Source organism: Alosa sapidissima, chromosome 20 (assembly GCF_018492685.1).
Source record: "Alosa sapidissima isolate fAloSap1 chromosome 20, fAloSap1.pri, whole genome shotgun sequence".
NCBI lineage: Eukaryota > Metazoa > Chordata > Actinopteri > Clupeiformes > Clupeidae > Alosa > Alosa sapidissima.
This window is the reverse complement of record NC_055976.1, coordinates 26,476,993-26,492,085: the sequence shown is the minus strand read 5'-3', so window position 1 is coordinate 26,492,085 and position 15,093 is coordinate 26,476,993. Positions and strand designations below refer to the sequence as shown.

At 46.5% G+C, this 15,093-nt stretch overlaps 1 protein-coding gene across 1 annotated transcript in view; it reads right to left on the bottom strand.

Moving 5' to 3' along the window:
* Positions 1-14,729, bottom strand: part of med12 (mediator complex subunit 12) — a 30,139-nt gene extending 15,410 nt beyond the window's left edge. Inside the window, exons 1-25 of the mRNA XM_042074990.1 lie at positions 14,572-14,729; positions 13,367-13,471; positions 13,015-13,206; positions 12,358-12,517; positions 11,479-11,654; positions 11,010-11,120; positions 10,622-10,894; positions 9,648-9,794; positions 9,342-9,441; positions 9,095-9,231; positions 8,694-8,825; positions 8,095-8,221; positions 7,525-7,754; positions 7,059-7,118; positions 6,753-6,923; positions 6,216-6,360; positions 4,894-5,012; positions 4,404-4,547; positions 3,695-3,858; positions 3,227-3,358; positions 2,775-3,002; positions 2,014-2,158; positions 1,784-1,904; positions 910-1,017; positions 130-243 (exon numbers count right to left, since the gene is read on the bottom strand). Coding sequence (XP_041930924.1) covers positions 130-243; positions 910-1,017; positions 1,784-1,904; positions 2,014-2,158; positions 2,775-3,002; positions 3,227-3,358; positions 3,695-3,858; positions 4,404-4,547; positions 4,894-5,012; positions 6,216-6,360; positions 6,753-6,923; positions 7,059-7,118; positions 7,525-7,754; positions 8,095-8,221; positions 8,694-8,825; positions 9,095-9,231; positions 9,342-9,441; positions 9,648-9,794; positions 10,622-10,894; positions 11,010-11,120; positions 11,479-11,654; positions 12,358-12,517; positions 13,015-13,206; positions 13,367-13,471; positions 14,572-14,673 — 3,643 coding nt within the window. The 5' untranslated portion in view covers positions 14,674-14,729. The remainder of the gene's footprint in view (positions 1-129; positions 244-909; positions 1,018-1,783; positions 1,905-2,013; positions 2,159-2,774; positions 3,003-3,226; positions 3,359-3,694; positions 3,859-4,403; positions 4,548-4,893; positions 5,013-6,215; positions 6,361-6,752; positions 6,924-7,058; positions 7,119-7,524; positions 7,755-8,094; positions 8,222-8,693; positions 8,826-9,094; positions 9,232-9,341; positions 9,442-9,647; positions 9,795-10,621; positions 10,895-11,009; positions 11,121-11,478; positions 11,655-12,357; positions 12,518-13,014; positions 13,207-13,366; positions 13,472-14,571) is intronic.
* Positions 14,730-15,093: the final 364 nt, after the last annotated feature.

Genomic DNA, 15,093 nt, shown 5'->3' with positions numbered 1-15,093 from the left:
TGTGTAATTTATGTTATGTTTGTCTGTATACTGTGGGTCTTTTATATTTGGACCTCGAGTCTGTCAATAAAGATAATAATATTCATAAACTTCCAGTAGACTGTAGGGCCAACACTAGAGGGGCATTACCTAGCATGAAGACAGCCTTCAGCACAGCAAAGACCGCTCCAACCACAATGCTGTTCTGTGATGCTGCGAGGAGATGGCGATCACATGACGACCGGATCCCAACAGAGGACTTGTCTGGGAGAAGGAAAGCCATTTGTGGCGTCATTAAAGGCATGATGGGTAATTTTAACAAGCACATGAACGCCAAGAACGATAACGATAACTATAAACAAACATCGTTCTCGTTATTATGAATGACGACGTTCACACATAAAATATAACGATGTGGTTAAGGAGCTGGGCTAGCGTGCAGTAGCCTGAAAGTTGTCGGTTCAATTCCCAGCTTCCACCGTTGTGCCCTTGAGCAAGGCACTTAACCCCAAGTTGCTCCGAGGACAATGTGATCCCTTGTAATATAGCTGACATATGTAAGTCACTTTGGTCAAGAAGTGTCTGCTAAATGTAATGTAATGTAATGTAATAACGATAACGACATGAAGAACGATATCGTTGGGGATCACTTTCAGAGCGATTTTTAGAACGATAAAAAGCTAATAGCCAATCAGAACCCATCAAATTTTAACCGTCACATTCATCAACACAAGGAGAGACTTTGTTTATCGTTGTTCAGTGTGTGAACGCTTTTATTGTTATGGTTATAGTTATTGTTATCGATCTTGGTGTGAATGGGCCTTTACCCTACATTCTGTTCATGAACTCAATCAAGCTCGAGAAACATGATTATGGGGATTGTGTACACACACACACACACGCACCTGCTCACACACACACACACTTTACCTGACTTGCCATCTTGTGGGCAGGGGTTGCGGAGAGGAGTTTTGAACAGATGCAGCAGAATCCTGCAGGTGAGCCGAGCGCCCGGTTCTGAGTCCTGTTCACTGCAAGCTAACACATACACACACACACAATCACTGTACAAACATCACACTCAATAAAGCAAGATATTTAGACAGACGCTGCCCTAGGCTCCAGGGCAAACTGGTTTAAACAGACTCCCTCTGCCACAGATTTGCACTGAGGGAGGCACATCATAAGGCGAACAGAATATTAATAGTGTGTCGGTAGATCTACAAAGCTCTACAGAGTCACAGGAATGTGCGACAGGGGAAGGCGGGGGGGTGAAGGGGGGAGTTGGGAGGGAGGCAGGGAGAGCTCCTTCGGAGTGGGGCGGCGCGGCAGGTTTTCATGCTGTGGCTGTGAAATATCATTATTAGCGGGAGAATGTGGCACAGGGCTGAGGGGTTGAGGAGGGGCCCTGTTTGCCTCCCTGGAGGCCCTGAAAGGCTCCTTGTGCACCCGAGGGGCCCCCGGCGGCTGTCATTCACCACCCCCCCACCCCCAACACGGGGAACTCTCTGGCCCTGGCAGAGATGGAAATAGCAGAGGCCAAGAGAGGGGAAGATCAGAGAGGGGACGGCCTGCTTGCTTCTGTCGACCACACGCTGCAGTGCCGGGTGAGATGGGTGGGGATGGTTTGTGTGTGTGTGTGTGTGGAGTGCTTCTGAATACAACAGAAACCTAAAGAAGCTATTTCGGGTGCCTATTTGTCTCTGTGGAGTCGAGTGCAGTCGCAAGAGGGACCTCTGAAGTGTTTGCCGCGGGGGCGGACATGTTGAAGGGTGGGTGAGAGTGCAGGTGCGTGTTTGCTCACCTGCGTTTAAGAGTGATGGGATGGCCACACAGCGGACGAGGTCTTCCAAGAGGAGACATTGCCGGGCGATCAGAATGGCGACGAAAGTCGCCAGGGAGTCGTGGAAGGACAGGTCACTGACCTGTGAGTGATCGAAAGTAGGAGAGTGTTGGACAACAGAGAACATACAATAGAACACACATGGAGATGGAGAGCCTTAAGTGGGGTCACTAAGTCGGCGTCTCACTCACATCCACGTTGCACAGCAGGTCGTTGAAGCCGCAGTTGCCGTTGTTGGAGGAGCAGCAGAGGGCCTTGAGGACGCCCAGCCACTCAGCGCTCAGAGAGCGACAGTAGGCCGTCAGCTCTGCACACAGGATGCCAATGTCGTTCACCCTGCAGGACAGACGGGTGGTACAGCGCGTCAGCAAACACTCAAAAGGCCAGTTTCATATCAGGCTCATTTCTGACAGACAGACAGACAGACAGAAAGATACTTTATTGATCCCCAAGGGGAAATTCAAGAATGGAATGTGTAATGGAAATGTGCTGTCTTTTTCCTCATACAGCCTTGAGAAAAGTAGCATTCCATTACGGGTTCACATAGGAAGAGCATTAAATGGGGAGAGCATTCCATTACGGGTTCACATAGGAAGAGCATTAAATGGGGAGAGCATTCCATTACGGGTTCACATAGGAAGAGCATTTAATGGGGAGAGCATTCCATTACAGGTGCACATAGGAAGAGCATTTAATGGGAAATGAGTTCCATCAACAGGAGCACCCAAATCAACCAAAATGCACAAGAACTGCCATTGTCACAATCATTTTGTTTCAGACAAGATGTAAACAACATAACTCTTTGAAAGAATTAAAACAATTAAAGCAATTAAATACAATCTTAGCAATTTAAGAAATTTAATTTAAACAATAAATCTGATGCTCCACAGGGCCTAACTCAGGCTGTCAGATAAAGATGCGATTAGAGAAGTAAGGGAGAGAGAGCGCCTGCCTCTCGGGGTCGCGGTGGTCCACACAGACGTCCATCAGCACGTTGCACACGAAGCTGTAGCGGTTGGCGGCACTGTCGTTGAGCAGCTGTCCAACCATGGAATGGTTGAGGTTGTGGGCCGAGGGGTTGGCAATGGCCTCGATCATGAAGGCCTGATCCCACAGCATGTTGGAGTCGGAGGGGTCAATGTTGTAGTAGATGGAGTTCTTCACTTTGGAGCAGAACTCACTGCCAAAGAGAAAGAGGAAGAAATAGATAGATGAGATGGAGAGATGGAGAGAGAGAGAGAGAGCGCGAGCGAGAGCGAGAGAGAGAGAGAGAGAAAGAGAGGTAAAAAACAAACAAAAAATGAGCAAGCTGACTAAATAATAACATTCCTGGTCCACACCTCTTGTGTTAACCATTATGCAAGCCTAAGGAGGACAATTGTGATTTTCTTTTTTCAGGCTTACCTGAAGATCTCCCCAAACTTGCTCTTGAGGTGACTGCAGGAGGTGTAGAGGTCGTACAGGTAGGCTAGAATGCAGCGCTCGGCCGAGGAGCAGTCCGCTGGGTTCACACCCGACTTCACCACAATACGCAGCCTGGGATGGGCAACAACCGGTCAGCACAACAGAAAACTAGTCAGCACAATGACCATGACCAGGGGCAACAGCAACTATTCAAGAGAACAGCATATGAAACAAAAAACCATAGAGAGACATAAGGAGAACACCTAATGCTCTGGGCCCAGAATCTCAAACATGGAAGACTTAAGACCACCCCAGACAAGCTGCTCTTGCACCCAAGTGGTTAAAAAGGCAAACATGTGTTGTTATGAGTCGCTAGGGTGGCCATGCGACACTTAAGACTCAAACTAGATCAGGCATGAAACAATAAATCCCAGAGTGTGGAGATGGGGAGATTTGTTTGAAACGTACCCATCAAAGACCTGCGCGGTCTGGTCAGGGTTGAGGATGAGGCAGGAGTGGTAGCGGCGCAGCACGGCCACGATGCACAGGCACAGCCCAGTGGTGTAGCTGCCCACCAGGCTGGAGGACTTCAGCAGCAGCTCCGCTTCCACCAGACTAAGCTCATTCAGCAGCTGCAGAGAGAGAGAGAAAGAACGAGAGAGAGAGAGAGAACGAGAGAGAGAAAGAACGAGAGAAAGAACGAGAGAGAAAGAACGAACGAACGAACAAGAGGGCGAGAGAAAGAAAGTCTTTCATGTCATCCCGCGAGTGGTCGGTTGACTCATCACAATGGAACTTCATTTGAAAAGAAAGTCGGCAAGTAATAAGTTGCTATGCAACCTCTGAAACTTCCAAGTTCTATTTGTGTTTGCTCCTCAGCAGAAGTGACGAAACAGTATAATAATGCCGCTTTGCATCGGGGTCCTGTGGGGACTTCTTTTCCAATAATGACCGGCAGATAATACATTATCCCCTACTTAAGACAGTAGACTGAGAGAAAATGCATGGCTACACGAGCAAACCCCACCACAGCTTCAAGACTGGCCTCAAGGTCATCCAGTAACACATGAGCAAACCTCACCACAGCCTCAATGTGTGTGTGTGTGTGTGTGTGTGTGTGTGTGTGTGTGTGTGTGTGTGTGTGTGTGTGTGTGTGTGTTCCGGTGTTCGTCCGTACCTGAATGGCAAAGTCAATGAGGCCACTAATGTTGAGTGAGTACTCCATGAGGTCAAAGATGAACTGGATGTGCTGGACCAGGGGCAGGTGATACGACAAAGCTGAGGCAAAGCTTTGTATCTGCTCCATAACGTTCCTGGACACCTGTGAAAGAGAACACCATGCTCATTCAAGTGGCAACTATGCACCTCAGCATTTTACACTCGACCATCATTGCGCTAATAATTTTGTTAATTTTTGGTGGCATTAATTATGAACTAAATTAACACATCCTGTAATTTTCCCATGCTCACAAATTCAGTGCAAAAAAACATGTGGACAAACATTTTGCACAGACATATAACAGTTCATAAAACAACACCACCAATGTACAGACAAGTTGTTGGAAAAGCAAACCTAAGCTTCTATTACTGTGACTGTTGCGGTATTTAGCAGGTGCTTTTGTCCAAAGTGATGTAAAGAAGTTCCTCGGGAAGCCTCGAGGCCATACCTGAGAGGTGACCTGGTGCTGGTCAAAGTGGGAGAGGTGCTGGAATTTGGAGAAAATGTCCTCTGCAGTGGGGAAGGCCTCCGTCTTACTCCTCTTCCTCTTCTGACCTTCCTCGCCTCCTGAGAGACACAGAGAGAAACCAAACACTCGGTCTTCAATTGGTACTCAATACGCTTTGTGTCAATTTTTTCAGAGTCCCCTAGCACTGTCTGTGTGTCTGTGTGTGTGTGTGTGTGTGTGTGTGTGTGTGTGTGTGTGTGTGTGTGTGTGTGTGTCCGGGAAACAAATAATAAAAAATCAGGCTCCAAATTAACAACACACTATTGAGCCAATTAACACTGTTGCTTCAGGAGCAGTGAAGGGAGGGGTGTAACGGATTGGCTACCGAGCTCGAACATCCACCACCTTTTCTCCAGGACTGAGGACTGTGCCGTTAACACTCGTGGCATATCAGCAGCGGCGGACAGGCGAGATGGGTAAGCGGGTAATTGGATGGCTTTCCATTCGGAGCGCCGTCTGTCACAAGCTCAACTCTACCCGTCTGTACTAACCCCTTCCCCTGTAAGGAGGAAGATTTACGGGGGGGGGGGGCTCGGGGGGTTGGGGGGGCGCTGTGATGAGGAGCTGACACAGGGAGATAGCGTGTCTGTCAGCGTGACGCGGCCGACCACGGGCCAAAAAAAAAAAAAAAAAAAAAAAGACGGCGGTGACATGCCTAAATCCTTCTGAAGCGAAATATGAAGTTGTTCAATTAGAGCGTCGTTAAGCCCCACCGCTTGGCGGGTGAACCTCACGGGATAGGTCACTGCTGCCGCGCAGACATAATGAGCCGAAGGCGGCAATTAGCATAGAAATGGGGCCTGGAGGTATGAATATTCAATGCGGGGCGGGGGCAAAGGTCGACAGGGAGCGTGTCGGCGTTCGGCCATTAAGGGCTTCTGATGGAAGATGGATGGTTTGGGCTGAGGTATGATGGCAGTTAGGGCTCCACGTGCCTGGCACACAGACAGGAATAAGCCACCGAATATTTCCCCACACCAAGAAGGGGAGGAAGACATTCTAAATGTGTGTAGTGTGTACGGAGAAGAGACTGTGTGAGCTTTGAAAAGCAAACCTCATACGACTCGTCACGCTTCCATTTAAACACCACACGATATGTGAAATAACTCAGAAATCTCATTTTGTCTAATTGACAAAGTCTCTAATCTCGATGGAAAAGCCCCTCAGCAGCAGGCCTATGAACTGATGGAGGGAGCATGTGTTAGCGGAGCATTAATGTCACCGCCGAGAGACCAGCGGTTAAGAGTGATGGCGGCCATTACCTGTCTCGGCAGTGCTTTTGCGGTTGAGCACTTTCAGGATGTCTTTGGTGATTTTCTTGATGGCGTGCCGCGCCTCGTCACGCTGCTTCCCAACGCCGTAGAGAACCACCAGCCGCTGGTTGCACTCATGGCTGGCACTCTCCTCCTGGGGGGATGGACACACACACACACACACACACACACACACAAAAAATAGAAAGACTAAATCAAACAAACAAACTAAAAACAATTCGGAAACAACAATTATCTCCATCTGAAAAGCCAGTTGACAAACCACCTTTGCCTTCATCCCCACCTCTGTATAATGCAGTGAATATACTTTCAAGGAAGTGGCATGAAGTTGATTTATCACCCGTGCTTTCCCATGTAAGCCCACATGTGGTAATCATCAAGTCTGGGTTTGTGAATCCAGTGTTTCAGATCAATGTTATACATCAATGAACCTCACAAATTACACTCCATCTCCCAACTCACATAGACAGCGCATAAATAGAGACATCACAAGCGGCTCGAGCCCAACTGAGCACATGCACGCACCTGTGGAATGGGGAAGTGCGTGGCGTACTGGATGTGGCGGGGCTGGTCGTACACCTGGGGGAAGGCCGGGTCCAGGCCCTTGTCCTTGGCCGCGCTCTTGCCCTCCTGCTCTGGGGCTGGCTTCTCTGGAGAGGGGCTCCCCTTGGACTCGTGCATGGGAGGAGAGAACATCTGCAGCAGCAGCAGCAGGGAGGGGCGTCAGGAAATGAACAACAACAACATAACATGACAACAGTTGCAAAAGCAATCGGAATTCCTACATTACACCATCTCGTTAGAGATAGTGGAGTGAGATATCCTGCCTACCTCGTCAAAATTAGCGCTGGAGTTGTGATCTATCTCCATCGATTCAGATAGGCCAGTATCCTAGAAATTGAAGAGGATAAATGGGACACACATTAGCATAGTAGGGATGCACAGATTGTGAAATTCTGGGCCAATATCGATAGCGATGCATAAAAATAACAATAACGGCCGATAACATACACCAATACAGTTATGTTTGTCTTTGTTTGTTTTGTTATACCCTTTAGTAGAGTGGAAACAATTTTCAAGTCTTTCAGGCCTTCATAGCACAATATTTACCTAGTGCAGAATTGATGCAACATAAAACAAACATCAGCCATTGCCATCGATAAATGTCAAATTTGCCAATGTCCACGAGGCCCATTGTTGGCCGATATATCGGCGCATCCTTATAGCATACGTCTTAGATTTAGCAGCCCTGCTTATGTGAGCATTTTAAACTGATATCCTGTACGTTTGCACAAACCTCCATTTTGACACTACTCCCGGCGTCCTGCTCCTTGCGCTCAGAGTCATCCGACGGCTCGTCACTAGGCGAGCGGGGGCGGGGCAGGTGTGACTCGCTGGCCAGGTCGCCGCGGGAGATGAGCGTGCACATGTAGATGTTGTGGGAGAAGACGTCGTGGCGGATGAGCTCGCAGAAGAGGAGCACCAGATTGGAGAACTCCACGCGCTCGCTCTCATTCCCTGGATCAGCTGCCGGGGCAGTGAAAAAAAGTGACATTTTCATGAAAACCCATCCTGTCATGTTCTCACAAGAAAAATCCAGCAGCAATTACGCCAGCTCATTTTTTCCCCCCCAACAACTTCAACTTCAGCCAAGGCACTAATGACATCTCAAACTTTTTATTTCAATGCGACCCCACTTCAGTGCCTCTCACAGCGTCAAAATTACTAATTATAGAGAAGAAAGGGATAGAGAGAGAGAGAGAGAGAGAGAGAGAGAGAGAAAATGAAAGAGAAAGATGAGTGTTGTGACAAGCTGGCAGATGGGGTGCTCAGGGGCTCGGTGGCAGGCAGCCTGTGGTTGACTCACTGAGGATTGGGGCCTGCGTGTCCAGGAACTGGAGGAGGACATCCTGGAAGACGGGCATGGTGGCGGCCGAGAGGGAACCGGAGGACACGGAGCCCTTCTCATCCACCACCTCTGACTCACCACACCGCTGAGAGAGAGAGAGAGAGAGAGAGAGAGAGAGAGAGAGAGAGAGCGGGAGAGAGCGAGAGAAAGAGAAAGAAAGAGAGGCATAAAGAAAAAGAAAAAAAAGAGATTCCTTTAGAATGCTTTGATTTGGGTCTAATTACAGCAGTTAGGCTTTCTGAACCCTATACTAGGGTGATTGGTTACATTAAAATATTAAGTGTGTTGAATTCTTTGCAACGATTTGACAACAAAATTGCATATTCAACATCAATACAGCATATCTAACATATGCGTGATTATTATGAAACTACAGACTTTCATTTGCATGATGAGTGATACACAATTCAAGAGTTAAATGAACGTCAGATTTTTCCTTTCCGTGTGACTGTAAAAGTGCCCTCACTCCTGACAGGAAATGTGTGAGACGCTGCTGATGGGTGCTGATGAGTGAGTGGGCGAGAGTGAGCAGGACCGCAGGGGTGACCGTGACTCACCTCGGCCTCGATCTCCGTCTGTCGCTTCTCCAGCAGCTTGGCCACCACCATGGCCCTGTGGCGGCCAGACCGCTTGCTGACCACGGCCCACTCGCACAGCAGAGTGACCACTGCATCATCGTCTGGAGTCATCTGCTCCCGAAAGCAACACACAGACACCAGACTCACTGAACTGGTCAGTCACACGGGACCAAGAGCTATTTAGTCAACATCCACCTCAAAGGCTAGAAATGCCTCAAAAGCAACAGCAAAAAAATTAAAATAAAAAAAAAGAATCAATATTGACTCTTTTTTTGGAGCATGTTTCATCTATTACTTCTTGGCATCGATTATTTCGTTCCTAACGTAATAAATGGTAGGAGGGAAACACGTGAAAACGGAGCTGTCCCCCTGGGTCTCACCTCGTGGCCATCTTTGGTCTGTCCTGAGCCAAAGATGCGGTTATAGAGCGAGTCCAGCGAGTTACTGAAGTCCGACTTCTCAAAGCTGTGGTTGTCAAGGACCTCTAAAGTGTGCAATACTCGGCCAATCGTAAAACCTGGCAGAGTAAAAGAAACAAAACGTCCATTTAGACATATGAATGTGACATATGAATCTAGAATGTCTTTTGTTCAGGTCAAAGCCCTTTTGAGTGTTGAATGTCCTCACCTGCTGTTGTTTCTTGGCACTTGTCAAACGACCATCGAAACTCTACCGCTTGGCCTCTCTCCTTAACTTGATCCTCAATCTCACGTAACTTAGATCGCACCTGAGAACACCACAGAGGGAACCACGCGTTACAAAACCGAAATACAAACAATGTCTTATACACAGTGTACCTAAAAGGTGTTCTTGTTTGAACACTCATCTTAAAAATGTCCTCACTTATACAGAACAATTACACTGAAACGACAGTTACTGCTGGGTAAACATGCCCCAAATCATTCTACCAGACTCATCTCTCGAGTGCCACACCTGTTGGGTGAAGGTCGTGTTGCCCCCTGGCATGGGCAGGTTTGAGGGGGCGATGTGCAGCAGGTCCAGAGGAGAGCCCGTCTTGTTCCGGCTGTCGGTCAGAGAGTAGTGCCACACCAGGGCACTGGGGCAGCACAGCACGATGCTCTGTGGAGGCCCAGGGGACAGACAGGACACAGCAGTGAGTGACTCAGCCACCAGTCTGAGGACCATACATGTGACAAGACCTCCTGTGCGGTTGCTGCAGCTTTGTCGTCTGCACCCCCCCCCCCCCCCCCCCCCCCATCCATCCCCTATCCACCCACCCTCCACCACAAGGGTCCTCCATTCTAAAGTCATTGAGCATGTGAACCTATTCACTGACAACAGTGCTGAATACTGTAGTCAATATATAAGTGCAATGTATTTACATGTGCCACTGACTACTTACAGAATCGCGATAAACACAATTAGAGGCACATGTGACTAAGCTCAATGTGACGCACTGGACATAGGACACCACATGTGCTTGCTCTAGCTCTACTGATCCCTATTGTGATAGTCCCACCAGAATAGCTTTATAGGAAGTAAGCCTCCCTTGAAACCTTGCCCAACTAAGATTATCAATGACAGCAGGAGGCAAAGTGCTCTTCGCAAGCTCCTGAATGATAACTGCTTTGCACTCAGGGCTGTATGTTTACCTTTTTTTTTTGCTCATACCACTGGTGCAACAGAGGTTGATAGTTTTGTAGCACAATCCACAAAATCTGTAGCATCGGTATGTAGTTACAAACACCTCACCTGCAGGCTACCCTCTAGAAAACATTTTAAATAAGGTGTCACCGGTGCTAAGCAGGTAAATCATCCACTGCACAGGTTGCTTTTTTTGTAGCCATCCATCCATACACACACACACACACACACACACACACACACACACACACACACACACACATAGCACTGTACAGCCCTGTGCACAACAGGAGAAGCCCCACCTGTAGCATGCAGCTCAGGCCAAACACCACGGGCCTGTGCTGGGGGCAGATGTAGAAGTCCGTGAAGGGCGTCTGGGGCTGGGTGCCCCCGGCGGGCTGGGACGTTGGGGTCGGGGGCAGAGCGTTCCCCGGCTGGGCAGAGATCCCGTGGGTGGGATGCCCTCCAGAGCTGGGCCCCATGCTGCCGTCACTTAGCAGCAGGTTGAGCCGGCGCGTGCAGAAGTACGCCAGCCGCCTAGACAAGTAGGCCGACTGCACAAACTCTCCCGAGTACTGTCGGGGGTAAACAGAGGAGGATTTGGTTTGGCTAAATACAGGACTAATTAGAGCCCTGACTGGGAGCTGATCCTTCATTGAGAGTGAGCTGCACGGTGATAAGCTGACTGACCTGGAGCAGGAGAGGCAGCAGGAGTTTCAGGAGCTCGTCTTCACCAGGTCGGATCTTCTCAAAACACTCCAGGACCCACGTCAGAAACTCGTGTCTGTCTAGCATGCCATCCTACACACACACCAAAATCAGCCTTCCAATCTTCTACTGCAATTCCATTGAGCTGATAGCAAAAGCCCTCCTTTCACCCCAAACAGGGATGGATATTAGCACCAGCCACCTGGTAATAAATACTGCTAAAATATGAGAGTGGCTGGTAGATTTCAGACACAAAGCAATAATTTAATATTGAGAGGCTGATGAATTTGACTAAAATCCTGCCAGTGGCTGCCAAAATTTAATTTCCACTCCAGACCCCAAATTTAACATTGCGACCATAACAGGAACTTCAATAAAATCATTTTGATACAACCATCAACGTATTCCATATTGTGTAGAAGACCACAGCAGCATCTCAGAGCGGGCTGACCTGGAACATGAACATGGCCAGCTTCTCGTTGTACTCCCACTGCTTCATGGCCATCTCCACCTCAGCAGGGGGGGCCGGGGGAGGGGAGCCGCACGGCTGGTTGGGAGACTGCCGGTAAAACTCAGCAACCTTCTGCAGCTGTTCCCACAGGTATTTAGTAATTATCTGAGTCCACTCTGCAGACGATGGGTGGAGGTGGGAGGACAGAGAAAGAGACTGAGAACTGAAACGCCTTAATGACACGGGCTACATTACTGCACCATTTCAGAAAGCACAACCTATTCCCTAATACATCTCAAGGGACTATGTAAATACTGTGTCAAAATATTCTGAACATGAGAAACAGGACTGTGATTAAGTTTACTAATGATAGATAGATAGATAGATAGATAGATAGCTAGATGAGTGAGCGTATGCTCATAGGAGTTTGTACCGATGCAATATTCTGAACATGAGAAACAGGACTGTGATTAAGTTTACTAATGAGAGGAGTTTGTACATGAGAAACAGGACTGTGATTAAGTTTACTAATGATAGATAGATAGATAGATAGATAGATAGATAGATAGATAGCTAGATGAGTGAGCGTATGCTCATAGAAGTTTGTACCGATGCAATATTCTGAACATGAGAAACAGGACTGTGATTAAGTTTACTAATGAGAGGAGTTTGTACCAATTCAATATTCTCAACATGAGAAACAGGACTGATGAAGTTTACTAATGAGGAGTTTGTACCGATGCAATATTCTCAACATGAGAAACAGGACTGGGATTAAGTTTACTAATGAGAGGAGTTTGTACCGATGCAATAATATTGTGCACATGAGAAACAGGACTGTGATTAAGTTTACTAATGAGTAATGAGAGGAGTTTGTACCGATGCAAGGGTCAATCACATGGCGTTTCTTCACTTTCGTCTCTGTGATGGCCGCGTGATACGCACACGTCATTTTAATCATCCATGCGGCTCGCATCACTGGCACTGTGTACTTGGCTAAATAGCCAAAAACTTCCTCTTTTTTACTGAAGATGGGAACCTGGATAAAGATAATGAACAGTTTGACTGGGATGAGCTGCAGCTAAAGAAAATGAAATAATTTACAACATAGCATCTGTTCACAACATTAGGCTGTTTGATTCACACGTACATTAAATTGAACAATTAACAGTTCTACTGTGCAAGTGAGACTACCGGTATTATAGAAAATATTCATTACACATGAATCACAATATTATCAATCTAGTAAAGCTACAACAATTAATCAATTACTATAGTTGTCAACTATTAATCATCGACTAGGCTATTTCATTATTTTGGTGAGTAATTTCTTCTGGCTTCTTTACTCCTCTATGACAAGACATTTTAGAGCGTCACCTTGGGCATTGGGAACCACTGATCATCATTTTTCATGATTGTATTACATTTTACCCCTTAAAAGATTAAGGGAGTTACTAAAACAATAATAATCGCCAATGATCATAATATATCCGTTGCAACCCTAGAACATAGGAATATGTAAGGACAATATCCAACCTTCTTCGCCAGCTGAGTGAGTGGTTTGGTTCCTGCCAGGTCTGTGAACCAATTGTTGATTGAGCTCTGAGACCTAGCTGTGACAAGCCAGAAGTTATCCTTCTGATTGACCTGTGGCTTCCGTTTGCCTGTGTCTGGGAATGTGTTGCATCGCAGCTTCTCTGCAATGATGCTGCTGAAATTTGAACTGATCTGTAATGAAAACATAGGCATTTGTGTAATTGGGTATGAAGTCCAAAGTGCAAGTGTCATTTAACAAAACTGTGTGAGAGGCTATACAAGGCAAAGTATAACAAAGGAAACAAGACGTAAAACGTAAAAAAATGTATATGCCTTTTGATACCTAACATACCTTAGAGGGGTTGAAATTGACATTCTTTGCACTGCCATGTTCATCTCCTGATACCGCTGGTTGATTATTGAATCCCTGCTTCACATTCAATGCAGTCAATTCATCCTGGAGTATAAACAAAGCATAGGTCACAACTGGGTTGTGTTGATGACAAGTGACTATATATTTAGTTTGGCGTTAGACCAGATAGAATAGCACCGGATACTTAATTGTAAGCTGGACACTGCCTGGTCAGTGGTCTGTGTTATACGTAATATACATGTATGTACAATATTAAAGCACAGCATTGAACTACAGCCTAAGAATTACATTCTATTCCCTCAAAGGCCGACTGTAACGTTTAAATCACCTAGTTACTTACGTAGAAAGTAAGTACAATTGTATCATATTTGTGTAGTAGATCATTTGTGTTGACTCACTGAAAAGCTACCTTAACAGGCTAGAATGCTACCATAGTCATGGATTTTCTCTCTAAAGATATTCGAAAGTAATAACTCCATGGGTTAGGTTAGCTTGTCTACGAATTGTTATGCTAACGTTAACTCGCATAGAGGAAAACAAGCAGTTGGTAACTTGGTTATAGCTAAACAGATTCGGTAGCAAATAGCTATAAATCTTGTGACGTTAGTGCACTACCACTCAAGTTCAGCTGTCAATAACGTCATTCATTTGGCTAAATATGTCGTATCACAGGTCGTTAATATTAGCCTACTTGCTAGCAAGCTAATGGTCAAACTACTTGTCAACAAACGCACTTTATTTATGCCACCTCGCAAAATCTGGTGAAGTCGGCTAGCTAACCGGCTACCCCCAAAATGCAATAACATATAACTGTTTTAGCGTCTGGGCTATCGAGAGATCGATCGAAGACGTAAAACACTTTGTTTTTGTAGTTTGGGTGTGAGAGTTTCAACCAGACGTCTGGGTGTTTATATTATAAACGACAAAAACTTGTTAACTTGAAAAGCTATGGTTTGAAAATCAATGTGATGCATCCCGGAGGAGGCTAACAAGCTAACTAGCTGGATGCTTTGCTCTTCGTGACGGGGGCTAGCTTAACTGTGAGTTCATTGTTTTTGCTGGCTAGCGAGTCTGACAAGGCCTGGACGCTTTCTCCGACTAGCTTTCAAAGGATCAAATCGCTTGCAAATGCATTGCGTTACAAAGAAAATCTCAACTCCCCGAAACATATGCCAATCCCGAACCTCTTTTTGCTTTGGGTCTTGAGGATAGACGTCCGGAGGCCCGAGCCTTGGCCGCTTCAAGGGTCGTTGTTCGTAACTAAGGATCCCAAACGCAGCCATCATCCCAGCGGCATCACAACCAAGCCTCTCTCCTTTCCGCTTGAGATTCGCAAGCCGGAAGCAGGCAGGCGTTAAAGCTTCCCATCATACCCTTCGTCGTTATTTCTAGGGGCTTTGACTCACACACTAAACATTTTTATTTTCTGTGCCTATGAAGTTAGTAATACAATCTAAGTCCATAATGTCTAGCATTGCGATTCCATGGTAAAATTATTAGCTGTGTGAGAGCGAACAAAGGGTGTTGAAGCATTTTAATTAGCTTAGCCCTACATGAAGTTAAGGCATACAATAATAGGCTAGAAAACAAGACAATACTTATGGTCATGGAATGCTTGCCATTTCAGATAGGCTACATTTATAAATGAATTTTGTCAAGATTATATAACACTTTGTAATAAACTGGAAGTCAGGAGGTGAAAATGT